At 37.8% G+C, this 16,657-nt stretch overlaps 2 protein-coding genes across 2 annotated transcripts; one reads left to right on the top strand and one right to left on the bottom strand.

Annotated features, from left to right (window-relative positions):
* Nucleotides 1-178: 178 nt before the first annotated feature.
* LOC306845622 (retinol dehydrogenase 12-like) lies at nucleotides 179-5,259 on the top strand. Its single transcript, XM_079378528.1, has 7 exons — nucleotides 179-269; nucleotides 1,617-1,732; nucleotides 1,886-2,041; nucleotides 2,184-2,288; nucleotides 3,754-3,963; nucleotides 4,067-4,259; nucleotides 4,378-5,259. The coding sequence occupies exons 1-7, from the start codon at nucleotides 247-249 to the stop codon at nucleotides 4,478-4,480; spliced, it is 906 nt and encodes a 301-aa protein (XP_079234654.1). The 5' UTR covers nucleotides 179-246; the 3' UTR covers nucleotides 4,481-5,259.
* A 1,628-nt stretch (nucleotides 5,260-6,887) lies between these two features.
* LOC306846729 (uncharacterized protein) lies at nucleotides 6,888-15,360 on the bottom strand (the record flags this gene model as incomplete). The annotated part of the gene is made up of 4 exons (XM_079380312.1): nucleotides 14,965-15,360; nucleotides 13,204-13,883; nucleotides 12,523-12,679; nucleotides 6,888-12,373 (listed from the first exon to the last, which is right to left on the bottom strand). The coding sequence occupies exons 2-4, from the start codon at nucleotides 13,870-13,872 to the stop codon at nucleotides 6,888-6,890; spliced, it is 6,312 nt and encodes a 2,103-aa protein (XP_079236438.1). The 5' UTR covers nucleotides 13,873-13,883; nucleotides 14,965-15,360.
* Between the last annotated feature and the right edge of the window lie 1,297 nt (nucleotides 15,361-16,657).

Below are 16,657 nucleotides of genomic sequence, written 5' to 3'. Positions count from 1 at the left end.
GTTTATTTAGGTAAAAAAAAAAACCTGCAGCAAGTTTCCAGAATGCACGAGGAATGCATTTACACTGAGTTAACAGTAGATCAGTGCTTTAAACCGATTAGCTGTGGATTAGTCTGTTCGATTTCTAATCCACACCGATGCACTGTGGCTCACGCTAAACAATGCACTGCTTTTCAGTGCAGTATCTACAAACTACTCCAGAGGGAAGTCATGTGTTGTCTTTAGAGCATCTTTGCATTGAGCAAGATGTCCAACATATACACTCTGAGGTAGGTTTGTAATTTATGTCTTTTGATGTAAACTTACAATTGACATAAGTAAAATTTCTTACAATGTTTATTTATTGCTGCTACAGTAATTCATATTTTAGTTTTAGTTTAGTTCAGACATATTTTATATCATGAGTATTGTACAAATAAGCCCTGCAGTAGATTCAAGTTTAAATCTGCCACTGTTTATAAACTTTTTTTTTTTTTTTCCATTGATTTATTTACTCATTCTCTTTATTCTTGTTAACCATGGACTTCATTATGGAATAATACAGTCGTTATGCTTCAGTGTTTACCTTGTAAAAGACCATCTCTTTTGTTAAAGCGGCAGTCCGTAAGTTTTGCCCTTTGTCGCCATCTCTGTTTGAAAACGTGGAATTGCAGCTGCTTGCAGAATTATCTTGCTTGCTTGGGCTGTGCTCTGGCAAGGCTGCAGCTGGATGAATCTAATGTTTTGAATATATGACCCAAATAAGAATTTTCATCATATATTGCCATCTGAACAAGTAAAACAAGTCTGTCACGTTTGTTCTGACCAACTGAGGAAAAAAACATTACAATAAAATGCGATACCAATGGGGATTTAATCTAGATTGGTTAGCTCTTATCACATCAAACCGTGCAAATTATTATTATTGTTATACTTTTTTTCTCAAATTATTAATGTCAACAACATCAGCATTGCGTGACTATGACTATATGTCTAGTGTGTATTAGCGTGTAGATTTCAATTTCTGTAAAGTCTAATCTAATTGTCATGCCATTTGAATTTCATATTAATACATTCTTTTAACCCAAATTGCAAATTATGCTCCCTTCGAACTGGTTTTCTTTAAAATACAAATCTTGTGTAATAAGGCGATCTGTAATCAGAAGTACAGTTAAAACTGGAATATAATTTACTGTCATTCACATGTTTCATAAACACATAATCCTTTCTGGTTTACAATCTGCCATCAAAATGATACATTTAATTATTCTAACTGTTGTGAGAAAAGGCTAAACGATTGTCCACCTGCAGGATCCTCACATGCCATAGTCTTCTAGCCGGGACAACTTCATATTTTCAGATGCAGTGCCATGCTCGAATTTCCCGCGAAAACCTACCCATACCACTCAAATTAGAAAACATTATTATAAGCTAACCGTTGTGAATCGGGCTAAAGTAAGGCGATAGTTTTGAACACTGGCTGGTTATGTACTTAAATATACTCAAATATTGATTTCGGATAATGTTTAACCAAAAAAATTAATTATGGACTGCAGCTTTAAGAAATACTAGGTGCAAATTCTGTAATTTGTGCATTCCTTTAATTTACGTTTATGATGCATGATGCATTTGCACAGAGAAATGTTCGGTGGCCAGTGGTCATCTAGCGCACGTCTCGATGGCAAAACAGTCATTATAACTGGAGCAAATACTGGCATTGGAAAAGAAACCGCAAGAGACCTTGCAAAACGCGGTATCCCATTTATCTTATTCTTGTGTGCAGTTACCAGCCTTTGTAATATAAATCAGATTCTAAAAACTAACTAAAACTAAAAAAATATGAAATGCATGTTACACAAATTTATTTAGGATATCATTTATAAAAGTCTTTGGAGTTGTTCCACAGGGGCCAGGATAATAATGGCTTGCAGAGACCTTGAGAAAGCAGAAGGAGCACAGAAAGAGATCATGGAGGACTCAGGGAACCAAAACATAGTGATCAGGAAACTAGACTTATCTGACACCAAGTCAATCAGAGAATTTGCTGAGGTAATCAACAACGGTAAGTGATTAATATAAGAGTTTTTCACCAAAATCTGACTGTGTATTTGATCTAACAAAACTTGATAAAGTAATTCAATCAGAAATACCAATGTGTCTCCTACAGTAGACCAAACTAATTATTAAAACCCTCTTGTTTTCAGAGGAAAGAGCTCTTCACATACTCATTAACAACGCTGGGATCATGATGTGTCCCTACTCTAAGACAGCAGATGGTTTTGAGATGCAGTTTGGTGTCAACCACTTAGGTAAAGTGTTTTTGTTCAGTGAAACGCAGTGTGTCAGAGACCTCTTCTTTAATGCAAAAATGCATATTTTACCAATAATATTCCTTTGCATATTTTTACCTTTGACTTGCTGCATGTTTAATGGTGCAGACTTACTGTACAGTACATGATTTAATTTGAATACTTTATTGTCATTGCACGGTTTGCACAATGAGATTCAATTGCAACTCCTTGTTGTAACATACAAAAGAAAGATTTATAAATACATCAAACAGTGCACCACAGAATGTGTACATTTGTACGTATTGCACATATGTAAAAAAAAAGTGTTTTAAAAAAAAGTCCTTGTGTAATTTCGTTCTCTAATTGCACTTGGATAGAAACTGTTCTTAAGCCTGGAGATGCGGGCCTGAATAACCCTGTATCGCCTCCTAGAAGGCAGCAAAGTGAACAGGATGTTTCCTGGATGAGAACAATCTTGAATTATGCGTGCCACGCGACACAAGCATCTGGCTTTATAGATGTCGTTCAGTGAGGGAAGCTGTGTACTTATAATGTTCTGCGCTGACTTCCTCACTCGCTCCAGGGCATTCTTATCAGTCATAATGCAGATTTTAAACCACACCAGGATGTTGTAAGTGATAATACTCTCCACGGAGCATTTGTAGAAGGACAGCAGCAATTCTTGTGACAAGTTGACTCTCCTCAGTGACCTCAAGAAGTACAGTCTCTGTTGTGCTTTTTTTTACAAAGGCATTGGTGTTGGCAGACCATACGAGATCCTGAGAGATGTATGTTCCTGAGAGATGTATGTGTAAATGTAAGAATTTAAAATCACTGACCTTCTCCACAATTTCCCCTTTGATATAAATAGGGGTATGCTCTTCCATTTTCCTTCTGAAATCTCTTACCAATTCCTTTGTTTTTGAGGAGTTAAGTATCAAGTTGTTATCTGAGCACCAGACACTGAGTTTTTGGATCTCATCTCTGTAAGCAGACTCGTTGTTGTTATGTATCAATCCCACCACAGTAGTATCATCCGCAAACTTAATAATAATATTGCTGTCATGGTGTTACATGTTGATCTGATTTAGTTGTGTTTAGCCATGTCTTCCGTTGACCTAGTTTCCCTTAGTTGCCCTGATTCGTTAATTAGCTCCTCACCTGTTTCTGTTTCCCCATGATTTACGTTTAGTATTTAAAGCCTGTGTTCTCCCATGTTCCTTTGTCTGCTACTATATTGGATTTACGTTTGGTTGTGCCCTTCTCAGTCAGTGGATAATTAAAGAACTCTTTTTGTACTCCTTCGTCATGCTCTTTGTTTTTTACATTTTGTACAGCAGGGGGCTTAAAACGCAGCCCTGGGGAACCCCAGTGCTAAGTGTCAGTTCTGAGGAATAATGGAACCCCATCCTGACTGACTGGGGGCGCTCTGTTAAGAAGTGTGATGATGTTGAACAATTACTTAAACTTTTATATCAATTAGGTCACTTCCTGTTAACCTTCCTGCTGATTGATCTGCTGAAGAGATCTTCCACCTCAAGAATCATCAACCTTTCCTCCATGGCTCATAGTTGGGGCACAATAGCACTTGATGACATCAATAGTGAGAGGAATTATCATAGTAGGAGGGCATATGGTCAGAGTAAATTGGCCAATATCCTTTTCACTCGCTCCTTGGCCAAAAAACTCAAGGGTAATTATTCTGTAAAAATTCTGGAATATTAAATAAATAGGAAAATTAATGGGTACTTGTGCCAGGGGAGTACTTTTTGATCTATCATGAATTGTATCTTCAGACACAGGTGTTACAGCATATGCAGTTCATCCAGGAATTGTGCGGACAGAACTTAAAAGACATATGAATCTCGGACTTCTAATCATGTGGAAGGTTGTCAGACCTTTCACAAAGACCGCAGTGCAGGGAGCACAAACTACCATCTACTGCGCAGTGCAACCAGAATTAGACAAAGAGAGTGGTGGTTACTACAGGTATTGAATTGTGTCATAATGCATTAAATACAGTTGCAGAGGCAACACATATAAACTGACTGGATCCAATAATGAATTTGTTTTGTTTGTTTTTTCTGTCTTTCCCATTTTTCTAAAGCAACTGCAGACCTTCAAGATGCACTAGAGCTGCTAGAGATGATGAAATGGCTGAGAAACTTTGGGAGCTCAGCTGCAAAATGCTAGGAATAGGTTGGGACTGAATGCAGTGGTTTCCATAAACAATTCAGTATATCCATTGTTATTTACTATTATTATTGTTACTTAGAATTAATTCCAACATGAACACCCAAGTAAAAATGCCATGACACAAACTCTTATATCAACAAATATTTATTTCTCAGTAGGTTGCTTTTATTTTAAAGTTTAGAGATCAAACAATATTTCCAGTTAGAATAATTAGTTTTTTTCCCCATTCATAGACCTCCATTTTCATTATCAAAATCCATTAGCATTATCAAATGGTCTAGACTCTGATATAATTACATTATATGGCAAGCATGTAACAATTATACACTGGAATTAAAGTCAATTTTAGCTGTTTGACCTTCCACAGGTAATATTTCCTTAAACCCCACACTGTTTAACAACAGAGTTTTTGAGAATTAAGCTAATGTGTCCAGATCCAGGAGCCTCTTAGAACAAGCCCTGTCTCTATCCATTTATTTATTGATTCTGTCAATATATTTGACATAATCAATACTATACTTAGTGTTTGTTCAATATCTTTTCAATGTTTTGGTGATTTCTCAGACTTTTTTGTAAAATGTAATCTGTTTTAATTATGTAAATCAGTTGAGGATAATGTCTGCATGTATTTTACCAATATATTATCTTTTGTGCTGAAGGAAATAAGTATATAACACCTTCATAAATTTATACAATTAATCTATACAGTTTAATAAAATTTATCCTTTATAGAGGTGATGCAATTTTATTTGATATAAGCACAATAAAAAGAATCACATTTAATTTGATGATGACAGCTGCCTTCGATACACTTATTCATTGTTATGCATCAATTTTTATTTTGTGCTATGATATTAATACTGCATTAAAAACTGCATTTTTTAATGTAAAAGAGACACACACAAAAAAACTCAAAATAATCATCCAAATATTAAATATTTTCAGTTTAACACGTAACGCACTGCTAAATGGGTTTACCCATTGATGTTCTGTTTGTCAGTGTTTCATGTGACCTAAGAAAAACATGCATCTACAGGACCAACAATGGCACAAAAATATCAGACAACAGAGCATTGTTCACTTCTCTCCTATTCTAACCTAATTACATTGAAGTAACAGTATAAATTACTTCTCGATATGTATTTGAGAACTTCCATACAAAGACATTTTGAAATGTGGGGTAACACTTTAAAATAATGGTCCGTTGTTAACAAATAACTATGCAGTAAGTAACAGGTAGTACCACATTAACACCGACCGAACTTAATACTATTAACTAATATGGAAGCAATATTATCTGCAGTAATGGCAAATTTAAGACTAAAATAATTACTTATTTGGTATTCAGAAGTTACTGAATAAAAATATCCGCACTGAGTAGTACTTGCTAACTATGACCAATTAATAAAGAAACCAATTAATTACTAACCACAACAGTCTAAAAGTAAACAATTTTCTTGTTTTAGACAATTATTATTTAGACATTATTTGCGGAAACTTGTTCATGAATATTATTACCCCCCCCCCCCCCCCCCCCCCCAAATAAGTTGGCTACAGGTTGAGATTGTGACTAATATATTAATATATTTAATATGAAATAACTTATTAATTACTTGTGATATCAATGTCAACCCCTCACTAATTACTCAAGCATTACCTTGTCAGGCCACATGGAACCAATAGTGGTCTGGACCATTATTTTAAAGTGAAAAACACGTTAACCTCTCACAAACTACTCAAGTGTTACCTTGTCAGCCCACTTGAATATTAGTGACGGTTTAAGTTGATTAACTTTTTAACGTGTTTTTCACTTTCAAATAATGGTGCAGATCACTAGAAGTTCATGCGGGCTGACAAGGTAACGCTTGAGTAATTAGCGAGGGGTTGACATCAATTTTACAAGTAATTTAATACGTTTTTAGAAATGTTACTGTTGTAATTAGTAACAAATTGGTTATACTTTATTAATTGGTCATAGTTAGTAAGTAGGATATTTTTATTTAGTAATTACTGAATATCTAATAAGGAACTACCTTTGCATCAAGCATATTTTAGGGCTGACAGGTCCACATTAGGAAACAAATGCAACCATTAAGTTAATTTATTTTTGCTCTATGAGAAATACCACTTAGGAAGTTTAATAAATTCAAGTAAATCAGATGATTTGTGCGATATAGCCCCAGTGAAATGAAAATACATGTCTAAAACAACCCAAAACTGTTTACAACTGAAAACTTAAATACCAGCAGGCACCGAAGTGAGGAAATTAAAGTCTTTTCACTTAAGTCTTTTCAGTTAAAGACTGTATGCCTTTACATTTTGCTATTCAAACAGTTCAAGTAAATAAGCTACTACAAATAAATTAAATCTGACAATACCTTAAATAGAAGTGCTTGTAGCTGGTTTATTTTCCCTTTTGAACTATAGAATTGGGCAGTGTTGCCCACATCTGAGATTTAGACCCTCCCTCGACTCCTCTTCTTGTACTCTCCGACTGTCTTGACTCTGAGATCTGTTAGTACCAGACCCCGACCCCTCCTGAGGATGAACTTTCCCATCAGGCAGTTTGAACTCAACAGATGCGAATGAAGACATACTTCCATTTTTCTTTGCCCACGTTTTAGAGGACTCACCCATTGGAGATACCTTAAGTTCCTTGTTTCTCCTAGCCTTTCCTCCACCGCTGCCATTATTGACACTTTGGGCATCCAAGAGAGGATCAGAGTCACTGCTATGTGCCATATTGAAGTACGTACACTTTGGTGTATGGGGTTTAGCCATGTCCTCCAGCTCAGAAGAGGATATTACAGCCAGAGGTGAGGCTTGGTTCTCACAATATGGATAGGCTGAATCCTCACTTCTGTTGTCCTGAGCTGTATCAGCTGATGTGGTGTCTCCATTTCCATACATTCCCATAGCTGCAGGAGGAGAGTTACGGATGAGGTGGTTTTCTTTGAGAAGCCACCTGCCTTTATCAATCAGCACTCCCTGTCCAGAGTCCACGTTGTCTTTTAAAGGCATGCACTGTACCGACTCAGAATCTCCATCAAGTGAACTTTTATCACTTGGGGATCTACTGTGGGATACTGTCTCCTGGATTCTGCTTTTGGTATCCTGAAAAGAAGCAAGACTGCTGCTTTTTAAACTTGGACTAGGAGTGGGTTTTGTTGTCATCCATGTGGACGATTTCATCAAGCCGTTCTCTTTTACATGGTTTATTCTTTTTGGCTTCCCTGAACTTCGTTTTATGATTTCTCGAAAGATGCGTAACCTCTCCGCCTCCTCTTCTCCACTCTCTGTAAAAAGCTCCTGCGACTGGTACCCCCCATTGTCGGATGTCTCAGGCCTATAATCAGACAAATCTGATGTATTTGGGCTCGGGAGACATTTTTGACCATACTGATTATCTATCTTTTGGCAAGCCATAAACATCTCCTTCATTTTGTGTGTGTCTGGCTCTATTCTGAGGTTGCCATTTGAATCACATGTGACCGTCAGGGTAGAGGACAACAAAGCTGAATTGATTAGGTCTAGCAGATCTTGTGAGATCTCAGCTGGATGTAGTAGATAATGATAACCATGCTCCATACCTAAACTCTCAGCTTTCTCAAACTGGTGCTCACTTGTACTCATACTGCTGCATGACTCCCCTTCCACAGAATCTTTAGTATCAGTACAAGAGTGTCTAACACCATTGAAGTTATTATGAGAATCAAGCGAACCTACATAGTCTTCTTCTTCTACATCACACTCTTCAGCAGAACTGTCCTTTTTAGAGAGACTACCTCCCTCTAATGTCTGGACTTTGCAGGGTTCGGAATCACTTGTGTTTTGTTTTGTTTCTGTCACATCCTCATCCGCAACTTCAGGATCAGAGATTGTACAAGAGTCTGGTTCAGCATCTGGATCTACTCGTTCACAAACTTCAGAGTTCTCATGGTCCACTTCATGAATGTCATGTTCTTCCACAAGCCCATTTTCAATTTGTTGTGTTTTTTCGTATTCAGCTTCAGGAGTCATACTATTTTCATCATTACTACCATATTGAGGGCTACTATTGCAGTGTGGATCAGGATCCTCACCTTCTGAGATCTCTGGCGCATCTTCTTGATTATCTGCATCTTTGACATCAGGAGACATCACCTGATCATCATCTTGGCTGGATGATTCTAATGTTTGCTCTCTACATTCACCCTCTATATCACGATGAGGTGATGATGTCTCTGAGTGAATGGAATTACATTCTGATGAGATGGACTTGTTTTCTTGTTCATGTCCTCCATCACTAATTGTTTCCTCAAAATCAGAATGTTCAGCTTCCTCTCTGACGCAGTCCTCAACTGTATTGGACTGATTGTCCTCATTTAGCTCAGCTGCCTCTCTGTCTTTAAATGGCACACACTCAGTTTCTGATGCTGAACATGAGCGTTTGGCATTTGTGTCTTCGGGTTCTGAAGCATCTGATTGTTCGCTAGTTACCCTGATGTTCTGAATGGTGTCCTCCTCCCCTACATCAGTGTCTCGTTCTTCTACAATCTCTGGCGTTATGCTGTCCTCTCTTTCACAAATATTGTCTTGGTGATCAGAGAGGTCAGAAACTTCTTCTACAGCTACATCTGTTATATTTTGTTCTGATGTTGGAGAACGATTTCCTTCACTATTTTTGTTTTCAGATTCAGAGTCTTCATGCATTACCCTTTCTTGCATGTTCTCTGCATTCATCTGGTTGTTATCAGATGTTTCTAAAACTTCTGCTTTACTTGAATCACTACCATTACCCTCAGGTGATTGAATGGGCACTGCTATACCAGAATCTTCATTACCCATGTCCTCTTCTATAGTTTCTGAGTCCGGGGAATGAGCTTGAATTAAACAGAATTCCTGAGATCCTGGTTCCATTTGATCATTGGTTATGTCATCATTGGTTTTGCCATTGTCTTGGTCAATATTTTCTGTTTCCTCTTCCATATCAGCAGCTTTCTCTAAACTACCACTTAAGGAGCCATCTTCATTTTCCTTTTCTTTACCTGAAATTTCACTGATGGTATCATCGTGTCTGATTACGTCTTCTTGATTAAAATACTGTGGTTCTCCTTCAACAAGAGAGGAAATCTCTCTGTGAAGATCTTCAGGCATGTTCAGTTCATCCAGTAACTGTTCCATACTAAAACTGCAGTGTTTGTCCTGATCTTCTGTTTCTCCTTCTAAGTCCACTTCTACAGAAAACTCCTGCTCTGAGAATCTTGGTGACAGTGGCGGACTATCTTCAAAGACATTTTTCTCTTGGAAATCTCTCCAGCTTTGTTTTAGTTTGGATGAAGTTGAACTTTGAAGACTGGTCAAGCTGGCCTTTAGCTCATCTTCATCTTTAATATTGGATATTTTTTCCAAGGACTGCATTACCTGCAGGGCCTCTGGACAGACATTAGAGTTGCTGACATGTGATTCATCTTTGTAGAGGACTGAAAGTCCATCTCTCAAAGTCATCAGTGACAAGAAAGACAGAAGAGCTCTCGAGGGAGACCCAAAGGCAGAGGCCACCTGAGAGGAAAAATCCGGGAGGCTACTGGACTTTTCCTTTTCCAAAGGTGTTAAGCTGGTCGGACTCAACGCCTGCTTGATGGACTGAACAGACAAACACAACTGTTGCAAAACTGGTTTCATGCCTGACCTAACTCTGACCTCTATACTTTGTGATGTCCCAGAAGTGTCAGGAGGAACCAAGTTCTCAGATGACTTGTGCATTCTTACAAGACCCTCCTGTTCAGAATGTACCCTCAAAATTGGCATCGATTTACAAAATCCTCTTGGCCTTTGTGGCTCAGTCGGCACTCCCTCACACATTATTTGTACAGGTGGGTGAGAAGTTGGCCTCTCATCAGCATTATCTTCTAGAGAAGGGCTTTCATCATCTACACTATCTTTTTCAGGGTCACTTTTAATCTCAGAGCCATCAGTGGAGTCACTCCCTATCTGGAATACTGTTCTTGGTACAATCTCTGGATGGTTTGTTGGTTCATCATCGTAGGGCACAGATTCTGGTTCAATTTTATTTAGCCAGCTTTCAACATATTGATTTACACTGGAGGAGGATAATTGTAGCACAGGCAATGATACACTTTCGCTCAAATCCTGTTTTTGTTTGGAAGATTTTTTTGATCTGACACCATTCATTGATTTTTGTTTCAGTAGCCTCTTTATTGGGGCTGGTGACTGAATGTCCAAACTATTCTTCTTTAGTTTAGGCCCCTGAGGGTCATAGTCATTTGTGTTCACTTTGTGGGAAATGTCTTTGATGGTTTTATCTTTTAACTTGAGATCTTCATCTGACCAACTTTGATTCCCAGTATTGAGATTCAAGTGTTTAATCTTCAGAGGACTTTCAAATGTCTTTGTCTTCTTATTTTTGTCTCTTACAGCTTTGTGTTCACGTCTGTCACTTTCTGCTGAGCTAGTCTTTTTCTCTGATCCTGTGTGACTTAGTGTGTCTGATGTCATTTGGAGGTCTTTTGAAGACCCCGGAGCACTGCCCCCTTTTTTTTTCCCAACTCCAGATGATTCAGAAGAAGTACATTTCTTAGATTTTTTGGACTTTGGTGTATTATTTTTATTACTAGCAATGTTTTTATCATCAGAGACTTGTTCCATCACTGCTGCTGGATGCACCATTTCCTTTTCCGTCATTTCACACATACCCTCGACCAATGTTTGTTTTTCATCATCAGTGAGGATGGATGGATTGTTGTTTATCTTTTTTGGAGGTGTTGAACAGGCAGATGATAATGATAGCATATTGGTTTTTCCACCATCCTGGGAGCTGGAACTTGTGGACTGCCTAGTGAGATCTACATCGCTATCATTACTTGACGAACGGGGTCCTGAGTCTGTTGAGCCTGGCTTACTTTGAGGCAAAGCTTTTGTGAGATATCCAGGCTTGTTGTCCACATACACCTGTGTATTTGCATTGTAATTGTCACATGTTCCCTGTGATTCATATATGTGCATCACAGTCTCTGTTATTCCCATCGTCCCATTGTTTTGTAGCTGAAGAATCTGTGCAACACCTGATGATATAAAGGAAGTGTCAGACTTTTTCTGCTTAACCTCTCCTAATTCACTTTTCCCAGGTTTTGAGACAGTTCTTGTGCTGCTGTTACTGCTGCGACTGACCACACAGTAACCCTCCGTCAGCTCTCCCTGTGCAGTTCTCTCCATGTATGAGTACGCGCCTAAAGTACTTTCCTGAACTTCAGTCTCTGAAACGGTGTTTATGTTTTCGACTGAGGCCTGTTTTCTTTGTTGTCTGGGACCTGGAGTGGGTAGCCTTCTATAGATGGACTTGGGCTTTTCAGATGATGTATCACTGCCATAATGTTCCCTTTCTTCTTTGATGAATCCTACAGATTTGTTAGCGAGTGTATTGATTTCTTTAGAATCTAGGCTGTGAGGTCCATTGGACTCTTTGCCTGAGTCATTGGTTACATCTAATGAGTTTGCACCTGATTGTGGCTTGGAATTGCACACTGCCCTCTGCTGGTTATTAACGGAAATGCGGCTCAGTGTAGTTGTCCAGTGGATCATTTCCTCTTGTTTTATAGTAAGATGCACCTTCATCTCCACTGTCATGCTGCCATCTTCATTGACCCGAAATGATTTTTCAATGTCGTCGTCTTTAGGCATAATGGGGTAATTCCTCTGCTCCATGCCATCCGTACAGTCACAGGTCTCCATCTCATCTGATCCCACTGGCTGACTGCCTTCAGTTTCCATTGATTCATTATTTGTCCTATTGTGCTCAGTCAGATTTCCATTTAGTGACTTATTGATCTGCTCTACAAAGAACCTCTCAGAAGATAAAGAGAAATTCCTTGATCTTGAAATAGTCCCAGCTGGAATCTTTTTTTCTTCTTATGGACGAATGATCCAATATTATTAGAAGACAGACAATGGAAGATGGCAAGGGGAAAAAAGAGAAAAAAAACATCAACAATTAAATTAGAAAAGTAAAGCAAAGTGTTAAAAATTAATAATAAAAAATATAATAATTTTGGCTTACGTAGTAGTGTCTCAGTTTGTGTTGGATACAAAGATTCAGATATCCTTGACTGGACTTTAGTGGGAGCTTGGAGATTGTAGATTCCTGCTCTGAAGGGTTCGTTACCAGCTGCCACAACAATCCCAGAGCACAAGATGAGGGCAGGAAGTCCTTCAACCTATAAATAGAACAGAAACTTATGTGCATCTAGTAAATAACATTATTCATTTTTTTCAGAAACTTTATGACATAAGTTTGACAGCTAACTTGAACTTTAGTCAGTCACGTGTGTGACATTCCTCAAGACACCATAGGGACAAGAGTGATTATAGTGTACTCTCACAGCTTGGGGTAAGAATTAAAACAACATGGCTTAGTACATCAAGGATTGACGGAATGACTGTAACGAACAAAGACATAGTATACGTTGAAGCTTAAAAGCTAAAACGATCAAAATCTCATATCAAAGTCTCAAAAATATTTCAAGACAGGTATTGCAAAAGAGCTGTTAAACAGAGCTAAAAAAAAAAATTCAAAACATTACAGTGTAATATCACAGCATTTTAGGTTTTTTTCTATCAGTCAAAGACATATAAGTATAATTGACTGTTTACATAAAATACATCAAATTTAATGTACTTTTTTTTAGAAAATATTTATGATTTTTTTAAAATAACTTATTTATATTTATGATATACTCACTCTTCTGCCATCTTCTGTGTAAAGCTTCACAACTGGGAACTGCATCACTTGAGAAAGATAATCCAAAAGAGCTTCAAAATTTGGGGCTGTTCTCCTATGAAGAACAACTACTCGCTTCATGCTCGGATCCCTGTTTTTGTACACCGTCAGTCTTTTTGGTGTTCGTACCACCGCTGTGTTTTCTGCCATTTTTCCTGCCCTTGTGGTCACTTCATTTCTCTTTACTAGCTGCCGGACCAGTTCTCTGCGTGCTCTACGTCCTGCACTGACAGGTCTGGTAGTGTTCCAAGGGACCTGTCTCTTATGGACTTCATCCAAGTTAAAAGACTTGACTTTCTTCTGATCTGAGCACAGATAAGAGCCCCCATCCTGCACATCATCAAGGGTGCGGACAACATGTGTTCCCCTGGGTGTCGTGATGGTCCTTACCCCAAATGGCAGAGGCACTTTCTTGGAGAGGGCATCTAGAAGGGCATCAAAGGTTTTAAAAGTGCGGCTGTTGATGACCATCCGGTGCCCTGTGAACTGAGGGTCCCCGCTCTTGTAGAAACATACTCTCTTAGTGGTAATGAGGTCTGGTTGGGGACGTAGTGATCTGGAGACCAATGTCTGAATGCTCCCCACGGATACGTCGGGATGGGGTGCATCATTAAGGTGTGTTGTGCTCATATTAAGAGATACTGAAAAAAGAACCAAAAGTTAAATAACAAAGACATTTTTTTCCAGTTTAATATGACTTTTCTCAACATCACCGGGTTTTTCTTTTTCATTGTGCATAATAACAATATAAATTATGCATTGCATGCCATAAAATTGTTCTGTTCTTACAATCAGCGTCCCATTAGGTTTAATTCTACCGTACTGAAATTGCTTCCAAATTCACTTTGTGTCACCCATAAAGCAAGTGTTTTTGTAAATGAATGTACTCTGGGGGACTTTCAGCTGATGGCAACAAAACAAAACCTTTAAATTATGTGATATGCTCTTTGTAATGAAGTCTTTATAGTTTGCAATTCTTACAACTACAAATGCATTAGAAAAATCAATCTGTAGTTCATTAGAAGCAACAGCAACATTCGTCTTTCAGGTATTGTTTTCAATTTTTCATCATAGTCATTAAAGAAATGGCTTCTCGCAATCAACAGTGAAATGGCCTCTCTTAAGGACTAGAAGAGTTTACTCAGGAACGTACGCTTAACATGGTCAGGTATAAGAATGGAAGTCAACGAACAAATTCTAATGCTAATATTTACCGAACTAAACTTAAACTAAGTATAGAATAAGACAAAAAAATATATATTTTTATGTTGACCATAAAAAGAACTCTAGAAAACTAAAGAAACAGTCCTAAAATGTACTGAATGCTATCTGAAAACATCATCTTTATACAGATTGCTTTGCCGTGTGGCAAGGACAGCCTCATTCAATTGAAAAATCATGTTCTACAATAATTTTTCCGTGCAGTAAAATACTGCATAACAGCCACAAGAAATATTCTGGATATATTCTATACAAGACAGATTCAAAAGCACGTGTATATAAAGCTCAAACAAAGTAATCGCTTTCTAATCTGCTGCAAATTCAATCCATACAATGTCCCTTAAAACAAACACCATACTGAATAATATCTTACGATTAGCACACACTTTCTACAGCAGGTTAATGTATCAATACAAACATTAAACATATAAAAAAACATGCTACTAGTTTTTATGCTACTATTTAGATAAAAACTCCAACATTTGAAGCCACTCATCCTACCTTATTTCACATTTTCAGGAAGGTTGAGTTGGTGAGTTGAGTTGTTGTCCATCAACTGAAGAGATTATGAACAACGCTCAAGGCTATTTTGGGACGGCAGGCATCAGAGTCGATTTGTGTAATCTTTGGTCATGATTAAACAGCATTTTAGAGAAAGAGCACCAAGAATACTATCATTGTAAGCCTTCATATATTAAAACAAATATAAAAAGAGAACATTTTTAAACTGGTTGTTTGTATAATCTAAGCATTTGCACTAACATATAATTAACCTGTGTATTTAGCCTATGATGTTTCTAACAGTACAGCACTGTTAACCATAATAACAGTAAGTGTAATACTGAATGATATACTAACATAAAACATCATGATTAAGTTGAGCAGCAACCTCCATGCAAAACTTTCTGCTGATCTCAGCTGTTTATATAGCATAATACCTGCATCTTTGTCTCATCTGACTGTATAATCAGCTAAACAAATTACATTTGTACAAGCTGTTTTAGTGGTTTTCACTTAAACATAATGACACATGAAGTATTTGTTATGCTGTGTGTGATATCCAGCAGATGGCTAAAGGTGTTTCTAATTTCTTGCAGAGATATAAGCAGATTTGAGGCCTCTGTTAATAGGGATTAGAGTGGGGCAAAGTGGAGAGGTTTTATGCTGTAGCTGACTGTAAGGGAAAGGGAAGTCTCAGCTGGTAAAGCATGTGTCTCTCAGTGGGAGCGTAACTGTGACTATGGAAGCACAGCAGGAATATTGTGATTGTGATTGGTTTACAGCAGAGCAACACCAGTTCTTAATGCATTACATCTGGGGAGATGGTAATCTTGTATCAAATGAATCAATCAGGGGTGCGTTTCCCAAAAGCAACTAGCTGCAAGTTCTGTCGTTACCAATGGAGTTCAATGGGAATAACGACCATAGTTAGCTAACAATGGTTTTGAGAAACGCACCCCAGCATGAGATATGGATATGTACAGCATAAAAGAGTGGACTTTACTTGCTGAATCTGTTCATTCTTTAACTTCTATTAATTTTTCTTCATAATGAGACATTGTGCAATGTTTGTTCATTGATATTCACCCGTTTCTAGTAATCTCAAGGCTCCCCGTCATGTCTCAGATAGTTTTATAGGATTTCCTTATCAGCATGGGGTGGAGATTAGCCCTGCAGTGTTTCTAGGGAAATTTCAAGCAGTTTGGTTTCAGCGAACAGCTTTGCTCACTGATCAAGCTCTTACTCTATTCTAGCTAGTTGACTTTCAGAGCAGTATAAGGTACATTCTTGCTGTCATTATCAAAATGTGCCATAATAATTATTGATTTTGTTGGTCATGTAGGTGTTAGGGCAAAACAAATTAACTGGATGTGGAATCACGTTGTCTTGATCTCTAAGGATTAGAGGCTTGCACACATGCAAGGCTCTGAGTAAGACAGACATGGGATTTTATTTAATAACAAGCAAGCACTGGGAAAGAGTGACAAAGCACATTTTTATTACATCAATAACATTAAAAGCAAAGAGCATTTAGTAACTGACTAAAAATATATTTTTCTATTTAGGACACTCCGAACGTGACCTTCTTTCACAGGAATTCGGAGGATGCATCAGGTGCATCCTTCGCTGCTACAGATAACCCACAATTCTTTGCGTCGCCATAAACCGTCGTTAATTTGAAAAATGCCGACGC

The sequence above is a fragment of the Barbus barbus genome (assembly GCF_936440315.1).
Source record: "Barbus barbus genome assembly, chromosome: 26".
Classification (NCBI taxonomy): domain Eukaryota; kingdom Metazoa; phylum Chordata; class Actinopteri; order Cypriniformes; family Cyprinidae; genus Barbus; species Barbus barbus.
The sequence above is the reverse complement of the archived record's forward strand: the minus strand, read 5'-3'. Positions and strand labels throughout refer to the sequence as shown.